General features: G+C 38.4%; 2 protein-coding genes and 2 non-coding genes across 13 annotated transcripts; all 4 read right to left on the bottom strand.

The window, feature by feature from the left end:
- Positions 1–273: 273 nt before the first annotated feature.
- Positions 274–16365, bottom strand: LOC141910746 (uncharacterized). Of its 10 annotated transcripts, XM_074801520.1 has the most exons (16): positions 16225–16365; positions 13344–13439; positions 12552–12769; positions 12357–12471; positions 11366–11443; positions 10561–10708; positions 9902–10088; positions 8592–8748; positions 6203–6319; positions 5752–5864; positions 5391–5490; positions 2548–2648; positions 2231–2321; positions 2001–2142; positions 1524–1607; positions 275–1444 (listed from the first exon to the last, which is right to left on the bottom strand). In XM_074801520.1, the coding sequence occupies exons 7-16, from the start codon at positions 9938–9940 to the stop codon at positions 1225–1227; spliced, it is 1164 nt and encodes a 387-aa protein (XP_074657621.1). In that variant the 5' UTR covers positions 9941–10088; positions 10561–10708; positions 11366–11443; positions 12357–12471; positions 12552–12769; positions 13344–13439; positions 16225–16365; the 3' UTR covers positions 275–1224. The 10 variants fall into 10 exon arrangements, with proteins under 10 accessions (XP_074657611.1, XP_074657621.1, XP_074657620.1 ...); XM_074801519.1 differs by lacking the exon at positions 12357–12471; XM_074801516.1 differs by having other exon boundaries at positions 11366–12471.
- Positions 16366–16685: 320 nt separating this feature from the next.
- On the bottom strand, positions 16686–16767 carry Trnal-aag (transfer RNA leucine (anticodon AAG)). Its single transcript has one exon. It is a non-coding gene; the product is annotated as a tRNA-Leu (tRNA).
- Positions 16768–17158: 391 nt separating this feature from the next.
- Trnal-aag (transfer RNA leucine (anticodon AAG)) lies at positions 17159–17240 on the bottom strand. Its single transcript has one exon. It is a non-coding gene; the product is annotated as a tRNA-Leu (tRNA).
- A 232-nt stretch (positions 17241–17472) lies between these two features.
- LOC141911098 (uncharacterized) lies at positions 17473–19978 on the bottom strand. The gene is made up of 3 exons (XM_074802059.1): positions 19793–19978; positions 19088–19264; positions 17473–18524 (listed from the first exon to the last, which is right to left on the bottom strand). Exons 1-3 carry the CDS (start codon positions 19941–19943, stop codon positions 17827–17829), a joined length of 1026 nt encoding a protein of 341 aa, XP_074658160.1. The 5' UTR covers positions 19944–19978; the 3' UTR covers positions 17473–17826.
- Positions 19979–20063: the final 85 nt, after the last annotated feature.

The raw sequence follows: 20063 nt of genomic DNA on the forward strand, positions 1-20063 counted from the left end.
CATAAACAAATGGATATCAGCTACAGAAATATGAAGAATCTGTGAAAAATCATGAAATGTGTGAGAAATTCAAGAAGAGTGTCTCAAATTTTGATGCGTAATACAGTAGAACCTCGTTATATAACGAACTCTGGATACAACTATTCTTCTTTTTTTTCTAACATACAGTGACGAATCTGTGGCAACGACGAAGATCTTCTCGTGTCTTTGACTTCAAGAATAGTAAACCGGATAGACGAAATTTACACGATGAAATATACGAAAATATCGTCTTCATTTATTTACATTTCAACAAAACGAATCCAACGTTAGAAAATATCAACAAATTGTAGAAAGTTATATTCACATTATTTACATATCTTGAAATATTCGGAAATATCGAACACGCCGCATATATATTTGTTCTATATTCTAGTTATACTCCTATGTACATGCGATTCAGGGTCGGATCCAGGATCAGGGGATTCCCAGGTTTCAGCTGTACGTGTAGCAACCGCCGAAAAATATCTAGAAGCCTCCAGATGCATGTAACCAGTGAAATATAACATTCAGCGACGTAGGAATTGCTACTGTTCCATTCTTCACAATGATTTGGAATGGCATTGTTAGAAGAACATTTTTTCAGAGGGGGGAATTCAGACACCCTGGATCCGCCCCGCTTCGCGTAATCTATTTACACTGTTTCGAAATAAGTAATTAATTATCACCGGGTTGTCCGCCATATCATCCCACGCGAGCGGGTTCCCTTTCGATCGTGGGGTCAGCCACGCCGCGTACAAAATACATCCTCCCGGCAGAGATTCGAACCTGATGGAATCGAGACTGCCACAGTGTGCCGTGGCAGTCTCGGTGTCATCAGGTCCGAATCCCAGCCGAGGTAGCATACGGTTAAGACGACTGCCCCTTATAATCCATCACCCGTACCATTACATCACTAGTACTTTATCAGAAGCGAAACATATCGTACAGTCAGAATACATCGAAAACTTCAGATATATCATATATTAATTTTGAGATCATTCGTTATCCAAACCAGTAGCGGGGAAGGGGCTTGCTTATTGTTACATGTAATCATAATCAAGTATTAGTCCAAACTAAGGTACGACACGTCAGAGGTCTGCAAGCAGCTGTATAGGCCAGGCCATCCTTTTTGATGGATGACGACGATTTATGTAATTATTGATGAAGCGCGAAATGCTCATGGCGCCGTATTCGAAACAGCCGCTAACGGGCTAAATTGAGATCACACGGGTTCGAAACCGAATTGCCAACCACTTTTAGCACACCGAAATACGTAAACGGTTCGGTGAGGATGAGAGTTTTGGCGGCGTATGAATCTCTCAGACGAACTCCGATACGCGTTCTATTTGCGAGCCTGATTTTCTTATATATGCACACAGAATTGATTCGTCTGCCGTAGTATGCTTGTCTTTTTGCTACCGAACTAGAAATACACGAAAAAGGTGCATTTTTACAAATACAATCATTACCCCTCTGCAATACACGCTTGGTATCGGCCATACCTGCTCTGCGCCTTGGTCGTTCTCACTATTCTCGCTGAACCTCGTTGTCCGGGTCTCAGACGCACTATCTGATGAGCTGGAAGACTTAAAGTATAAGATACTAAAAATATTAAGACTACGCGACGTTTTGAGATGTTCGTCGACTTTTCCCACGTAGTTGAAACAACATAATGTCTTGTATTCCTGAAGATGCCTATTAGGATATAGTCGAAACGTTGAAATAAACTACTATCTCGAAGTTACATTTTCGGACTTTTTCTTATCATTGTGAGATTCTCACTACATCGTGTCAACACGGATATAGTGTTCTATCAATCGTGGCCATGATGTTTTATATTAGTAGTACTTTGCACCAGCAACATTTTTACTTATCAACTATGAGAGACTGGTTTTGAAATGATTTACAGTCTTTCTGAAGTCTGTCAAATTGTTTCCCGAATCTGTGCAAAAAGTCGATCTCTTGTGTTTGAAACCCACCTTCCGTCGCCTTCTAAGTACGACACGTTGGCATAGACAATGTATTGTCCGGGATAGCGAATTTGCACCATGTCGGTCCTAACGTCATATCCAAATTTGGTGGACACCTCTTTACGGACAAATTTCCACGGCAACAAAACCCCTAATGTGACAAAATGAAAAAAGGGTTCAAAATTTACGTTAAATGAACCGAGGGGCTCTTCACGGATGGGGTCTCTACTCGTACATACCGTAGTTGAGCGTTTTCTCACACAATTCCCTGTTTTTACCTATAGCTAAATTACACCTATCCGTATTACCAAATACCCTGAATCCAGATTCCTTGAATAGAAAAATCATATATATCTTATGCGACCGGCCGGGTCAACTTTGAAGCTCAGCCGAAATAAGAAACAAGGTATCAACTTTTTAGCCTAAATGGAATGGCGATGTCTTTGAATATAGGTCTTGATCGAGCTGTGAGACTTTTGCTAAATTATGTGACGAGTTTAAGGTAACCATCCACTAAATGAACAACCGCATGTACATGTAAAAAAGAAGAACTTACGCGAACGTTACGCTTGTGGCGACGTCTTAAATGTGTTGGTGACGGCTGTAAAATTCCCCGTCCCGTTTCCCGCGGCCGCGCCGCCGTTACTGATGGCAAACCTTCAGTGACAGAAAGAAAATATCACATTGTAAAAACGAAAAAATCATCCAAAGCATTCACGTTTAGTTCGTCGTATTGTAAAATCTAGCAGAATATTATCAGTATAGAACTCAGTAAACATTGATGAATTTTCCATAGGTTTCCCATATAAGACTCATCTTCAAGAAAAGCGCGATAGACGACAATAAGACAATATGTCGTAAAGATCGACTAATTGGAATAAACTCAATTTCAGTTTTTGCTGATAATGAATAAATCATGTTTTTTATTCACAAATATAAATATAAATGTATAACGTATATAAATATACAGTGAGAATAAAATTATATACATTTAAACAGCGCAACGGCTTCCAATATATACATGTATACAAATGTAATCGAACATCTTAATTGCGTTATCTACATGAACTTATATTCATCAAATCTACGAGAAATGTAAATCACAGTAGACAAATGAGATATTTTTTTTCTTTTTGATAGATTATTTGGTTCATTCATTTTGATTTGATTTGGATTTTGAACCCCTTACAAACCCACCACACCAGCCAGAAACGGAAAAGGGGGCTTGATTTTAAAATCGGAAATCGAAGGATAAGTTGTGTAATTAACGGTCGATAATAATTACAGAATTTTCTTTTTAAGAAAAATTCATAATTGTAAATTTCGGTTACGGTTCGTTTGAACAATCTCCCAACAGCCTAAAACATTAAGGTTGGGGGTGATTATAACACACAAAGTCCCTATCATATTTCTTTTTTTGACTGCAACGATTTCTCCGACGTTTTAAATCGGTCCTAAAGAAGGCTTTCGAAAGGCACAACATTCTTTTTCCGGATTCAGATCGCTTCGAAATTGCACGATAAAAGATAGCGATATGTAATTCTTTGAACGGAAATGCTATTGGTCTGTTCGTTATCTAGGAATGAATTAAATGCTTTATACATACATCCTATAAGTTTACAACTCGAGGTGAACTGTTTACGATTTATGATTTTCGGGTTTGTGGCCCGTGGCAGTAATGGGCCACACACGGTATCAGTGATTTTTTTAAATGATATATGACTGCAACGGGGGCCATTTTCAATGATCCGAATATCTTTGATGAAAGAATTCGTTTTAAATTCTGTTTTCGGATTTGTATAGCAGGACTCTATAGTCATGGGCGTCCGCAAGGGCCATCTTTAAAATATTGAAAATATTTTTCGTATTTCACAAATTTTGCCGTCCGCTCTACTACAGCTTTATAAATCAATTATATAAAAGATGTACGATATACATGGCCTTCGTTGTTAAGTTATCAAATCTAAAATCCAGTCGATTAATTTGGCCCTTTTAAAGAGAAATTCTACCCTCGAAGAATCCCGAGGACGCCAATGTTAGTGATAATTATTCAATCCTACCAAAAATACGATTGCTGAAAGTACGTATATTTCAAGGCATTTTCACAAGTCCGCAAAACGTATCGGCGTCTCCTATTGACAATACGGCGTTTTGATCGGATACGTTTTTAATCTTGACGACATCTTTTGCCGTGATCTGTATAACAGTGGTGGTAGAACACGTTGAACTGAAAGTCGCATTGTCGGCTGCTGCTCGCTGCTGCTCCGATGCTGCTGCGATGACGCATACCGATTTACGTTGACAACTGGCGCCTCTGTGAGCGGGCTGTACGCATAATTCGAATTTGGTCCCAAAACGCGTTTTTGACGTTATCTGCGAATAAGAAAAGAAATTAAATGAAATATAACATAGACAAGCTACGAGCAATTATCTAAACCTATAGAGCTACGAGCAATCATTTCAGAGTTAAAACCTATAACAGACGTTATGGAATTTTTGACCGTCTATGAAGGTACGTATATCATGAACACTTAGCGGGCTTTTCACTCAGGCGAGTTTGTGTTCAACGTCTCAAATCCCGGCTGATCCAGGCGATCCTGGACTTTCGCGATTTACTGATATTTCTAAATGGGATTAGAATGTCATAAATTGTTTTTTTTTCAATTATTCGTTTACAACTTGCGCTTGATTTTCCGGTGCTGAAATTGTTCCTATCTAAAAGCAAAGTGGCCTGATCTATGTTTCTGTAGGGATTATTTAACCACGTCTGGTCTGGCCCCGCGACTAAACGATCTTAACCCCACGCATAAATCTGATTTTTTGACAAATCCTCGTCGTCAATTCTTTGCTTACCTGAAAATAAGCCAGGTAAATGCCCGTTTGTTTGATTTGGACGCCGTCGTGAACTTTTCGATAAAGACTGCTGGCGCTCCATGGTTCCTGTTGCCAGTGTTCCAGCACTGTTAGATGCAAAATAAACAACCGCGCGTTCACAAGTCAAACGACACACAATAAAACAGGCCGACTTATCAATTCTCTTAATGCGCAGTTAGAATATTTTTAATATCTTTTTATTAGGAACGACCGTTATTTGTTAACTTTGACTAGTTATCTAAATATATACCACACTACTGTCAAACTGGTTAAGGCTTAGGCGAACGTGAAAATAGATTGACATCCTGTTTTGGGGGATTATTCTTTCATGTTGATTGAATCGATTTATGAAAGATAAACGAAATCATAATTAGATATTTCCGATCGATTCGATTGGTCCGCGCTTTCTAGGTATTTCCAGCTAACTGACCAATCAGAGGCTAGTAAATGGAAACAAGTTCAGAAAAAAAAACCCTATGATAAAGTCGTGTCCGCGTACACTAACACCCATACACAGAAACTAACCTGCTTTTTTACGTACGGTAATTAAATTCGACCCAGCCACGATCCGTCGATTATAATGCATCTTCAACGCGCTCGAAGATCTCAACAAATTCGGCGGAAACTGTCGACGAAAAAAAAAACGATATCAGTACTTACTTCGAGAAAGCAGGGCCGTACTTAGCGGGGGGAGGGTTGGCGGCTGTTTTCTCCCGCAAATATTTTCACCAAGTGGCCTTGTTGCAAACAGTTTTGTTACATCCTACAGAAATGCCCTCTCCGGGTTTCTCAGGCGCCCTTTTTGTCCATCCCCCTTAAATGCTAGTTACGGCCCTGGAATAAGTTACCCTTGGTTCTCTTTACTTAATAAGGATAAAATACTCACCGCGACTCTTTCTTGAGATGGTTTGTGCGTGGAAATTGGTGACGTCGACACAGATGTCGATGACGTCAGCGCAGGTGTCGGTGACGTGTGCACAGGTATCGGTGACGCCAATTCTAAGAAACAAGAGCACCGTATTTACTTAAATGAAAAACTGAAATAAAACCTTCAAAAAATCTAGGCACTAAAGCATCTAAATTTCTTTTAAAAAAATTATATGAAAACGAACAAAATATGATCTTGAACATTTAGAGTTTCCTTTTCCTAATCTCGATATATTAACGTAGGGCACCAAAAATTAACCCCAATCAGTCGTTTGCCAGTTGATTGGAATATCGTTTACACGAACCAGAACGAAAATTTCAAATTATTTACTTCGATTTAGATAAAAACAACCTAAACCAACATTTTTTCAAATAACAAAACACTCTAACTGATTCAACGTGGTACTCACTTCTAGGTCTAGGTTTAGGTCTTCTACGTGGGCAGCAGTTCCTCCCACGTCCACCACGCCTATTCCGCCGACATTTGACACTTTTATTTTTACATCCTTTCCGTCCCCGGCTGCTCCCTAAATCAAAAAATATACAAATCATTCTAAACCTAAACTTCAGATACTGTTTGAACAGTTTCCAATAGTTTGATTCAAATCAACGAATGAAAGTGATGTTTTTTGTGAGCGCCTAGATCTAACTCTAAAATCTAACTACTTATTTTGAGATGTCCGCTTTCATTTACAGTAAACCCCGCCTAACTCGGACGAACAGGGATGGGCAAAATCAGTCTTAGGTAAATGGAATCCGAGTTAAAGTGCTTCTATCACGGGCGTTTGAAATGGAAAAGCAGGTTAGAAAAATGCTGCTTTTAATTATTGCAGTATTTTCAACATGAAACCTTTGGAAAGACGGCGGAAAAACTTTTAGAAAGTTATATTGAATTGAATTCAATTTGATGCATGGCACAATTGAAAAAACAAAACTAATATCAGATCGAAATTTAGACGGAAATCATAAGACGAGAATTGTTTGGAGAAATATTCCGATGAAAACATGACGGAAGACAAGCAAAAATCCTCTAAGGTTTTTGGGAAGTATTCTGGGTGGAGGAGTCGTACTCCATGTAATCGTAGAGCCACATACCATATGCATTCCGATTGCTCATACATTTAAGAAATATCCGTATTTGGAAAACCGAATGCACTACAAAACTTACGAAAAATCTCATTTCATCAACAAGCTTCATTAACAAAATACCGCATATTCCATTCACTTATATCCATGAGATAAGTACGAACTTTAGAAACAGTTTCGAATGTGCTTTGGAAACAGTTTCGCGTCGCCATTTTTTGCCACATAAAAATCCAAAACTTGTGAACACCATACTCGCTGAGATACCACCAGCGTAAGGATTTCTATGAAAGTATAGGAGGTCTATATGGTCCCCCTTTATGCGAGTAACTAAGCTAGGCAAAAAAAGAAACCTAATCCACAGAAAAAACCCATCACAATCGAGAAGGAAAACCCACATAACGACATTCGAGAATTAACCAATAAAATCAAGCCGAACTTTAGAAATTTCGCCCACGCTTTTCTTATTCCCTATTTCTATAACATGAATGTAAATTAAATATTGTCAAATTGTGTTCGAGATGGATAGCTGTTGGATAGCAGACTATACGCATAGATGCGTGAGTGTCAGTTTTAGATTTTTGAAGGATAAAAGATAATTGATTTAATACACTTTATAGTATTTCATCGTCTAAAAAAAAGATATTTTACAATCTCGCATCTGTCTACACCAGTCTGATGGTAGCGTCTAATGAGCATACACGCAACGTCGTGGTGTCGATGAAAATAGTTTTTGGTTACCTTTGCAGAGACGCCCTAATTTCTACAAGCTATTTTTGCAACGATTCAGCGCGAGAATCTTTAATGGAAAAATACAGCAGATGTATGAGTACCTTTACTTGACTTAACGTAAATTTTATTTGACCATCTCAAGGCCACGATGTTGATCTTAAAACCTCTGATGAAACGTCGCCATATTAGAAAGCCAAAATATCCCGTCCACTGATGTGTTTTGAAACGTTGCTATATCAGAAAAGGTAGGAATATTAGCGAAATTTGGGACCGAATATATATGTAATTGTTATTTCTTGTTCTATATTTGGTGTACGTTTGTTGTGCCCCTAGAATGTAAATCTATGCATTACGGTTCAATAAAGTTATGATTTGATTTGACTTGCTAAAACTCTGAGTAGATGTTTACGATGGTTTTAGATGAATGTATGCTTTGAAGCGACAGTTTATAGCTTGTATACATGAAAAATGAAAACACGCTCTTAGATAAGGAACGAAAATGTAGAAGATAAACTGAATAGAAGGAAAAACTAGACAATACGGAAAATACCTTTCACTGACAATGTTATATCTCTTCCATTCAGGAATGCCGATGGACAAGATTGTCTAGCCTTTTTTTGAAAATGAATAGACTATTTGACTTTTTAACGTACATACTCGTCTGATTTATTCAAGTAAAATGTTCGCTTTCGATTTCTTTTACAAAGAAAATATAAATGAAGAAATCCCACACTTCGAATTTTGAAATTATATATACGATCAAATTTATTATAATGAAACCACAACGTCTCGGCTGTTGACTAACAGCCATCGAATTTCATTCCACCTGATGATGGCTGTTAGTCAACAGCCGAAACGTTGTGGTTTCATTATAATAAATTTGATCGTATAATTTTAGAATTCGAAGTGCGGGATTTCTTCATTTATCTACAGTATACACGGATTATAGTGTTTATTCGACAACTTAAGAAAATATAGTTTTACCTTTTGATAACAACTGGTTTATACATCGTTTTAGTTTGCGTTTACATTTCCGATTTCTTACTGATCGCGCGCCGCCGTCAGATCTCGACCTCCGAATACGCGTTTTCCCCATAGATACAGACGATCCGACCAGTCGATCCAACGATGAGTCCGTTTCCTATAAACCGATCAATATACAGACCTAAAAATCGTTTTAGTGTAGTAATCCGACATGAGATCGGTTGGTTTCCATTGACAGGTGACTGTTTGATGATAATGAAGTAAAAACCTACGATATAATGAAAAAACTAAATGAGAATTAACCGTTTTGACTCTTGATTCTTCGGTCGAAACGTCAAATTCTCTTATAGTTTTTTCATTACACTGTGGGTCATAAGGTTGGTGTTTCAAAGGGATTTTATACAAAACGAATTATTTCACCTTAGATAAATTCTGAACATTGTCAAAATTCTGATATTGGATTCAGAATTCAAGAAAGCTAGAGATTTGTTTTTTCAGCGATGTTGATGATTATATCGTTCCTAGATCTAACTAACGCGGTGCATTGCGTATTGTAAATTAGATTAATTCGTAAATTTAGTTAAATTGAATTTCTTGAAAATAATCTGAGCATTAATGTTGTTCTAGAATTTCAAGTAGACATCTATTTGATATCGTAGCATTTTTATTCTTATTTCATCAAATTCCATATTCAGATACTGCTATAAGATACATTAACATTGGGCGTTACGTATTGATTATTCGGTAAATTAGTGACGATTAGAGAAAAGTTCTAAAATTTCAAAAAAATCTATCTAAATTGTAGCATCTTTTACTTCTGATTCATTCTTCATCAAATTTGGAAGATAGAAGATTTTGAGTATGAACTCTACTCAAACTCATACTTTGGCGCTTTGACTTTATGTGAAAAAGAAAATTTAAGTAAAAAAACTAAATGATGACGACATTATTATTCATTTCATGATAATGAACTTTCCTGTCAAAGAATTATTTCAATCTTTTACGACAAAATAATCATGAAAAATACATATCCTACTCAGATGATGGGGGAAAAGCGCTAAACCAGGTGAACCTAAACCACGCTAAACCACGCTAAATTTTAATCTTTGAAAGGAAAAAATGGTGGTGATAGCCAGAATTTTTCAAAATGTGTATAGTTTTATAAACATTTGGGTCGTATGTATAGATCTGCAATTACGGATTTTTGTGGAAATATCAAATCGATGGATCCCGCGTAAATGTATCCATAAGACCAGGCTCTGATTTGGCGTAATGAATTAGTGTGACCGGAGTAACAAACCATGATTTACCTGAGCGACCGCGGCGAGAAATACTTCATCAGCTGTCATTTGTTCATCATCATCGTCAAGTTCTGACGCATCGTCGACCGCAAACTTCGGCTGCAACTCCCGACGACGACCGTACGACAGCGAACTTTCCCGAATCGAAAACCTTCGGACGTCGATACTCAGTTGTCCGACTCTGTTCGACAAACATCTGTAGACCGTAAACCAACAGATATTAGTAAAAATCAATCCGACGATTAAAACGCTAACTAGCAGTAACCAAGTACTCGTCGACAGCGCCGCCTTGCTAGGATTATTCGCTTTCGAAACCCTGCAACTGCAACATCTAGGATTCGTGTCAACTAGAGTATGGCCGGACGGAGACATGGCGGATGACTCGCAACAGCAGAGAGTGCGCGTCTTAGTTTTCCCGTCACTTATTATTACTGAATTAGATTGTTATGTTATATAGTCGTTATAATATCTATTCGCATGCGCGGAATATAGGTCGCGGGTTCCGCGCACCCGGAGTCTGATAGGTTGCCAAATCGTTCGAAGCCCGGGAAAAGGGTCCTCATTATGAATCGAAATCAACGGCGTCATTCTGTGTACACGATATTTTCTACGTAGTTTTGTTCTAAAAAAATCCTTACGACGTAACGTTGGTCTACATTTATACATACGTGCGTTAAACTTATGGTCTTGTTTTTCGACTGTGAGATATTTGTGAGAAACTACTCCGCCGTGTTCTCGTTCACCGATCCGCCCTGAGAGAGTTGCCACCGATCATCCGTACATACCGTTTATACCGACCAATCGAACTTTCATAATCTGAAATATAATCGGTCGTTAGTATTTATTAAGCATTCAAGACCCAGTGCCAACCACGTGGTTAGAGTTTACTCTGAGTTGAAATCAGATCAGTTTGTTTCAAACAAACCTCATTGATTTATTCACATCGATCACGAGTTTGTTCGGAGGATACGACTCTCGTTGTTGGACCAGCGGGTCGGGTATACCCGGTGTCATAGAATGCATACCCTTATTCATGCCCGCTTACAACAACAGATCTCCGGGTTGAGGGTTAGGGTTAAGGTCAGCAGCCCCATTATGACTCTCCAATAAATCCGTCAATCTATTGCTGGGGGGCATCTGATATGGAGGGACATCTGATCCTATGACAGCGGGTCGGGAAACAGTAATGGAGCGAATAAGTGGAATTTGAACCCAAACAACTTCTCCGTTGTGAATGAAACACCCTCCACCGAGCCACGAAGGGACAAGTTAAATATCTACTCAGAACTGTGGAACTGGCTCCTGGTGGTATTTTCTACATCATTATATTTATTTGGTATCATTTAAGCTATCGGGTGCAAATTCACGGCCAGTATTGACAGATTCTATTATTTTCCTTTTTTGTGGGTTGTGACGTAGCACCGGTCAAAATCTAGCTAATCGGTGCCTTTAAATTCGGTCAGTTGTACTTACGTGTACACCTCAACCTGGTAATTCGTCGTGAGATGCGTCCACACGCGGGAACCCCTCTTCAACTAGGTATCGCCAATTCTAAGAAATCAAATCTTGATGATGTCATTTTGCGAATTTAGATCACACAGTCGCAATCTATATATAATTGTCTAAAAAACATGTATGTGCAATAAAAATCGCGAGTGTTTGTCACACGATAATAGGATGAATGGCATTCTCATTAGCGAGCGACAGTGCAAAGATGTCAACATTTCCAGGGCAACTTCGTAGGGCCGTACGATGCGAGGGGCAGTTCCCCAGAAATTTTGGAAAAGTGTCCTTTTCGCAAATATGATTGTCACATCCTATAGAACTTTCCCTTTCGGGTTTCTCTGCCCCCCTCAAAGATATACATAATTCAAATGCTAAGTATGGCCCTGTTACGTCGTTTATTTCATTGATTGCGTGTTACATTCTCATACCGATAAAAAGCCTAAAGTCATAACTCACTGGTCTGATAAAATGGCCCGGCGTCAAAAACACGAGCCACAACTTCGACTGTGTATACATTTCTAACGAGACGGTTTAATGTGTTAAAGGTTTCGATAATCTCCGAATTACGTGTGGTATAAAAATAATGATGTCACAAACGGTAGAAACTACTTGTGTCGACTGAAGTGCTACGTGGGTTTTTAGGGGCCGTTCCAGAGGTCGACATGTCAACTATATCAGCTGACTCCGATCGATAATGTTTTGAATTGAAATATTTCAATCGTGTTTTATCTATGCATAATTTCGATTTCAACAAGTGTGACTTTTAATGCGGTTCTCATTCGCTGTGGTCTTGACTTAACCTCATTCACGCCCCACGTGATAGTTTAAAGGGTAGGCCAGGGGCAGATCCAGGCGTACTTGTTAGACATCCACGCAAGTTCATCACATTTTTTGAATGCCCTTTTCTATCAACAAAGAGAATCGATGAATTTCACTGCAATTTTGCCACTAATATTACCTTCGTAGACACCAAAGTGAACTTATGGGATGTTGTCGAATCCTTCAAAATTGGCGTCTGTATCCGCCCATGTACCCCTTTGAAGTCTGTTGGTAATGACGGTGCTTCAAGCCCACTTTTTAGAATTTTTGTTTTTAGTAACATTGAATCGACTATGATTGATTTTGAAATTTATGCAAATTGATCGGCCAATACCTGCATGCACACGTAGTAGTTTCCCTAGTACAGACGCAACTTTACATTTGTGAGGGGTATCACTAGACAAGATAGTGGCCATTTGACCAAAGCCGAATGTTGATGATATGGCCGAGCGAACTTCGACTTTGTCGTTTGGATTACAAGCGTATCGCACGGCCTTTTCTTTTGCTGACGTCATACCGCCAAGGCAGACCCTAGACTTCAGACTGGGTGCACTGAAAATTAGAAAATAATCCAAATTCAACTTCACCTATAAATTCAATAAAATGTTAATGATCCTGAACGGACGATAACCAGAATTACAATCATAAATGCGTTTTTCAAATGAATACGAGTGGATCCTAAATTTGGTAAACATTTTCTAGGGTCAGGAAAAAATGGTTTCATTCCAAATGATCCAAACTATAATCGTGAAAGAAAAACAGACAGGAATTGTATGCGATTATTTTTCTTAAAAGAAAGGGATCGTCTGCAGGTCATAATATGTCAACAAAAGCCTGAACAATTTGATTATTTTCGTCTAGTCCGATTTGATAATATGACGATTGAAGTGAATTAACGAAGGGAAATTCCCTTCAGTCGCGCTGGCCAATCAGCGCTCTCGTCCCAGGCACCGCTAGCCGAAAACCGCCATAATCACGATTTGACATTCCATTTAAACTATATAACCAGTCCTCGTAAACAATCAACCTGTTTTCTATCGGTCGTGAAATCTTTTCTGGCCTGGGAGGAATCTTATCGCACAAATCAATGCGCATAAAACCTTCAAGAACCCTTCACTTTTCTCACCCTTTTCGACTTAACCAGTAGAACCGATAGGATCTGTCGCGTCGACTAGTGGATGGATGTCACATCGATCACTAACGAATCTTTCTTCTGCCATTGCTGTGAAAATGACAAAAAATTTCAAATATTTATCTTCAAATATTTCATTTTTAGCACACATATTTTCATTTCGGAGATTGGGCGTTGTCTTTCGTTGTCAATGTTTTTTTCTTTTCAGCTTGCTTCGTAAAGAAAGCGTATACGGTGGTGTAATTCATTTCCGTTAAGATTTTTTTTTCAAATACATTCGACGACCGATTGACACGAAAAAAAGTGTCGTCTGGCAAATCGGTTCGTTCGCTCCGGGTACCGATCAGAAACTAGGTCACGATTTCGCGGAAATCGAAATTCGCCGTATTGAACAATCATTCAGGCATTCGGTAAAAATACGACGTATTATCCATAAATAAACATCTAGTCTAATTTTCTGGCGTGAAAAAAAAAAACGATGTCACTGATTTTTACCACACGCAAGGTCACCCTCTAATCTAAGTTGATGTATAAACATAACATGCTTACTGTTAATGTTAGTATTTACTGTAAGTTTTAAATGCGCATAATAGGTAGATTTTTCATTGTATGTTACGTAACATAATCTTCGTTTTTCCGTTAGTAGTGTTAAGCGTTTTGCATACCATACAAATGCATATAATCTATCTCTTCGACTTGTTCAAAGAAAAAGCGTCAGCAAATTCGGAGCATCGTCCCATTTCGAATCTCTTCGATTCAACGCTCTTTAAAATCGATTATTTTCAAAATTATTTTTGCTACGTAGGCAATTTCATTGACGCAATTTCGTAATCTCTCTAAGTGGATTTAGAAAAAAAATGAATGAATAGAACAGTGAACCGTCTTTAACAAACAGCGACCGCACAATAAGATTTTTTTTTGAAATAATCAAATTCATATTTTCGTCATGAGACATGCATGATATCTTTAAAACCTGGCTTCCACTTCCTAACCCGCACACATATCTCATTGCTTACTTCGGTGGTTATTTCATACGACAAACACTTTCTCGTACGCCATCTGTTATTTAAAACCGACAAAATTTTTTGATTAAAAACCAAGCCGCGTGTATTAATTTCAACGTCGTCATTTGAAAAAGGATAAATTCAATCTCGATGCTGAATGCTTGCATTGTATACATTATTTTTAACAAAACTGCCGAGCAAGAAAAATCTTAGGAAACATTTACAATCTACGCGGAATAGATACTTTCCTTATGCATCCGTGATACGGGTGAAGGTCAGGTAGTTCAACAGGCGAAGACTTCATCATCCGACTGGAACAGGTAAATATAACGACATCGTGTTGTCATAGTGATTTGGAAAAGAACGAAACATCTGAATTTTGTCTGGGAAAATAGTCGAATTAACCCACACTGTTACGCTCCAAAATCTTCACCGGTGTATCGGGGTTGATTGTACAAGATTTCTGTTCACACCAAACAAAACTCCTACTACATTTAATACACACATTTATATATATATATATATATATATATATATATATATATATATATATATATATATATATATAAATGTGTGTATTAAATGTAGTAGGAGTTTTGTTTTTTTTGTTTTGTTCACATTTATATATATATATATATATATATATATATATATATATATATATATATATATATATATATATATATATATATATATATATATATATATATATATATATATATATATATATATATATATATATATATATATATATATATCGGTATATAGATAGTTTCTTGCTCAAGAAACAAATCGCTGCCGAATTCCACGGAGACCCGATGGACCGCTGGACGGAGATTCAATGGACCGCTGGACGGAGATTCGATGGACCGCTGGATGGACAAGAAAAGGCATAACGATATCTTTGAATTAGCGAGCGTCGTCATAAATCTTCGCGCAAAAGAGACACTTCACTTAAACCGATGTCGACGAACTACTTGTACGTAATGTCCCCAATGAAAAGTATGAATCGACGAAGGAAGGTCGAACTAAAATAGAACATCGGGGAAATACCACAATATCAAAAGTAAAATTTGAAAAACGTTTTATAATTCATGTTACCAACAATGATATGCTCCACATTTCTATAAAAAGTATTTTCCACCACGAATCGATACCGTGATATTCGACTTTTTAAAATGAATAAATGGAGATCTCAAAACTTCTACGAATGAGTCATGAGCGTCTGGGCGTTTCTAGAAAATGACTCCTATAATCCGCAGACGCATTTCCAGGAACAGAAAGACAGTTACATCGGAAATAATTTTCTAGATGAAACGAGTTGTCATTCTTCTCACAGTTTACATGAATTCAAAATTTCCAAGTATTATTTCATGAGTGATTTTTCAATTTTCCCAAAAGGAATGGGGCACAAAAAGTCAACACAAGCAGGGACGTGAACATTTCATTTTCAAGAAAGTTGACCTTATTTGGGCAAGCAATTGACATCTCAGAACTACGTATACTTTAAAAATGGAGTGTAAAATGAGATCCCAAATATTTCGCATGAGAGGAAAATTCCAATCATTTCCATTTCAGAAGTTTTGAAATCTCCTAATTTTCCTGGTTTCCCGGCACTGGGAACGATAATTTGAAAGGCAATTGTTTTTTTTGTTCAATATCCTTAAATTGAAGTTCAAGTTGAACTTGCAATTTTCTACACTATAGAAAATTGGCACGAAATGATTTGACGTGGTAATATCGTAGAGAAAGGAATGGTTTATACGTTAAAGTTTAATTCGGTAAAAACCACAATTCTTTAAGTAAGAATGTACCGTAAAACACTTCGAGCTAGATAATCAATATTGACTCCTGAAAAAAAAAAATCTTACCTCCTCACCACCCGGCTTCACTTGTGCTCAGATAATGAAGTTAGTTCTGAGAATATGGACAATAAGATGTCGTCTGGTTTGACGCTTTACACGGAGAATGCGAGTGTGTGGGTAGATCTTTCTTTTCATAAGTCTATTAAGAGAAACAGGGAAAGCCCAATTTCCCAACATAGACTCATGAACTTTCAGCCGTTTTTATAAGGATCCTGCAATACACAATAATACGTGTACGACACATATGTTTAACCGACAAATGATCCTTATCAACATAAAATACATGTATATTCATATAACATTATTGTTCATTTTATGATCCATCGACAATATGATTTCTGACATGTGTTCCTAGAATTCACTTCTGTGTACGAGGTGGCTCGATAACGATTGAAGAAGTACCGGGCGATAAAAAAGAAATTACTAATATAACAAATGATAAACGAGCAAAAAATTAAAAAATAATGTGGCAGCGGTGGGATTCGAACCCACGCCCATTGCTGGACCGGTGCCTTAAACCGGCGCCTTAGACCGCTCGGCCACGCTACCAACTGATGTATAATCGTGCTCTGCATTGAATATATAATCTATGCTACGAAACTGCTTAGCGCCAGCAGGTGCGCGCTAGCGTTGAGTCAAACGATTTTGAACGAAGTCATAGAGGGATATTTTATTTTTGGTAGATTTCAAAATAATAGAATCCCCCGGTAATACTGTTGACAGCTATTTTTTTCGGACAGGCACATGATCATTCGTTCAGGAATATGTCAATGAACCATAATTGAATATATTATTAATATTGGCCGCGATTGATTGTCGGGGTTTATTTTGATCAATGAAAATGACGATAAAACTTAACTTTTCCGCAATTGAATATAGGTACAGGTATTTGAGGCACCGGAAAAATAATAAGAAATTCGAAAATGGCACAAAATTTCTGTGGCAGCGGTGGGATTCGAACCCACGCCCATTGCTGGACCGGTGCCTTAAACCGGCGCCTTAGACCGCTCGGCCACGCTACCTGTTGAAGCCACCTTGCCGAATAACGCATTATCGAAAGCAAGGGGAGGAGGATTCGCTAGAATTCGTGTTAGAATCAGTATGTTCTATTTTTTCTCGTTGGATATTTTTGCAACACACTACAACTAGATCTGATTCGACTAGCTTTATGGATGAGGAATTTCCCTTGGTCTCCGTAATCGACAAGAAAATAAAATTTTCAAATATTAAAATTCGCTTTATTCAAAAACCCGGGTCAAAAATATAATTAAGTAATCATATCATACAAAATAAAAACATGTAAATAAATCAAATCGCTACAAAACGCCATCTATTGTCAGTTATCATTTGATAATACATGTAATTCGGACGGGTTGGGATGGACAGGATTCTTCCACTTGTGAGAAATTAGATAAAGACGGACCTTAAAATAATATCCAGGGTCCAGTTCCACAGTTGTGAGTTAAGATTTAACTCTGAGTTAACTCATTGAAAATGAACTAACTTTAACTCAGAGTTAACACCAACTCACAACTGTGGAACTGGGCCCTGATTAGATCAAGCTCCGGATTAAACAGATCTGGATTCAGCGGGTTAAACAGCACATGTCTAATAAAGTTCTAATTTCGTTAAAGTGCTGCCAATGTTTTTGTCGTTAAGCGGTAAATTCGAGAAATGATTTCTCAAATGTTCCAATCCGCGTCGATCGGTCGAATGTGACTGACGTTCACGTTCTAACGAATCGGTCAACTCGCCGATTCGATTCGTTAAATCGGCAATTTCGATTCCGTGCGCGATCGTCAACGCGTCGATTTTCAAACGCGATTCGCGAGCCGCGTCTTCGCCTTTTTCGCGCGCCTCCAACGCGAGACGACGTTTCTCCTGGCGCTCACGTTCGAGATCTAGTCGGAGCGTCTGCGCGTGTTCGCGTGCGTCGACTCGTTCAAGTCGCAGCGCGTGGATTTCCGCCGTCAATCGTCCGATCTTCGCCCGACACTCGTCCGTTTCCGATTTCATCGTCGCGACCGCGATTTGGAATCGACGGTTGGCGGCGTCTGCCTTGCGTAGCGCGGCCGTTCGCGTCTCCAGCGTATCGCATTCGCGTTTATACCGAGATCGAAGCGACGCGATATCTCGTGTTTGAGATTCGACGGTCGCTTTCAATTTGCGGTTTTCGTCGCGCGTTCGTTTGAACACTTCGCGCAGCACGCTGATCTCCTGAGAATCCCACAACTCATCGCTGTCAATGTCAACTGTTGTTGTCGGCCCTTTTTCTTCCGTTTTTCTCAACGGTTCAAATTCAGCACCTTCAAGTAAAGAGAAAACAATTAAAATCTTTTTTTTCATTTATATTGGGTTACAATTGTGAGCCTGGCAAGGTCTCTATAGATCAGACATTCCTGGATGTAAGGAGTACATAATTTTAGTGAATATCTGCATCGCTTTTTCATCCTTATTGGGCCTACTGTACTAGACTCCTCTTAAATCGGTACTGTTTCTCGGTAAACCATTAATTCTGCGGTTTTTGTAAGTAAATTTCTAACCCTTACACTACCTAAACTCGGTTTCTAATTTGGAAACCACCTAATTGGCTAAAGAGAAAGTCCTGGTTCCAGTATCAATTCTACTGTATTCGATTTAGGCATAGTTTACTGCACAACTGCAAACATTTCTAGTTGCCTAATTTCTCAAAATTGAGGGACTATTAAAGGAGTTTTGGGCAAGTTAACAAAGTATTTTCAGTTTAGAAGGAGTTTTTTAAGAATGAAAGAGCTGTAGGGAATTTGTTTCAAGCTTAAACCACAAAATGTGACACAACTTGAATGGATTCAGGCGCCATCGGAAATAAACAACTGAAGATATTTCATACCATCTTCAATGAGTTTTTCTTGCTGTTGCTCAAGGAGTTTTTTCTGCTCCTGCTCGAGTTGTAGCGTGTAGAAAACTCGCTGGTAAACGTTTTTGATCTCTTGCGGGTCGACGACCTTCACCGGACGAGAGCCTCTCTTCAACAGATCATCGCGTTTTCTCGTTTCGTCGCTTCCGCCTGGAAAAAAAAGCAAAAGATAATACACATAAGGCAGGCAATTAATGCAAGGCCAACACACAGAGAAACCTTACACAAGATTTTTGCACAAACCACATTGGTATAAGCAAATCCGATTACAGAAGCTAACCACCAAAGATTAGATAACTAACTATATAGTGTAGCCTGACCCGTTAATGTCTATTTCAACTTGACTTGAGAGCACATCGACCAAGTTGAGGCGATAGTAGGCCTACCTGTACCTGCACCTGTATTGTCCAAGTACAATAAGGATGACCGCCTACACCTGGCTTAAGCCTGTCGTCACCTACTGTCTGTCACACCTACTCTCCGTGCGACGTTGTAACTGTAACCTGTCTGTGGTTTAGTTTCACGATCGCATATTTCCACAAACCACAGAAAGCCCACAGTATAAGCCCATCCGATTATAAAAAGCTTACCACCAACGATTATAAGCCCATCCGATTAAAAAAAGCTTATCACCAACGATTAGGTAACTAACTAGACCTAGTCGTCACCTGTACCTACCTTCTTTTTCTTCAAGCGTCTCCTCAAGTTTGTTATCGTTTTCTGCGTATGAAAATGTGGGTGGAAATAATTCTTCTACCCAATGTCGTTTATGAGTTGAAGCTGTTGGTTCTTCTCCTTCGATTTTCTCTGTGATTTGTTCTCGCATCATGATGATACAATCGTTGAATTGAGGCAGTGCACTGACATTCTAAATAAACACAATAAATGCTATTTTATTGAATTGGATTTGTATTTCCCGGTACTGGTAATTCACGGTTATGGCCTCAAA

Source organism: Tubulanus polymorphus, chromosome 9 (assembly GCF_964204645.1).
Source record: "Tubulanus polymorphus chromosome 9, tnTubPoly1.2, whole genome shotgun sequence".
Taxonomy (NCBI): Eukaryota; Metazoa; Nemertea; class Palaeonemertea; order Tubulaniformes; family Tubulanidae; genus Tubulanus; species Tubulanus polymorphus.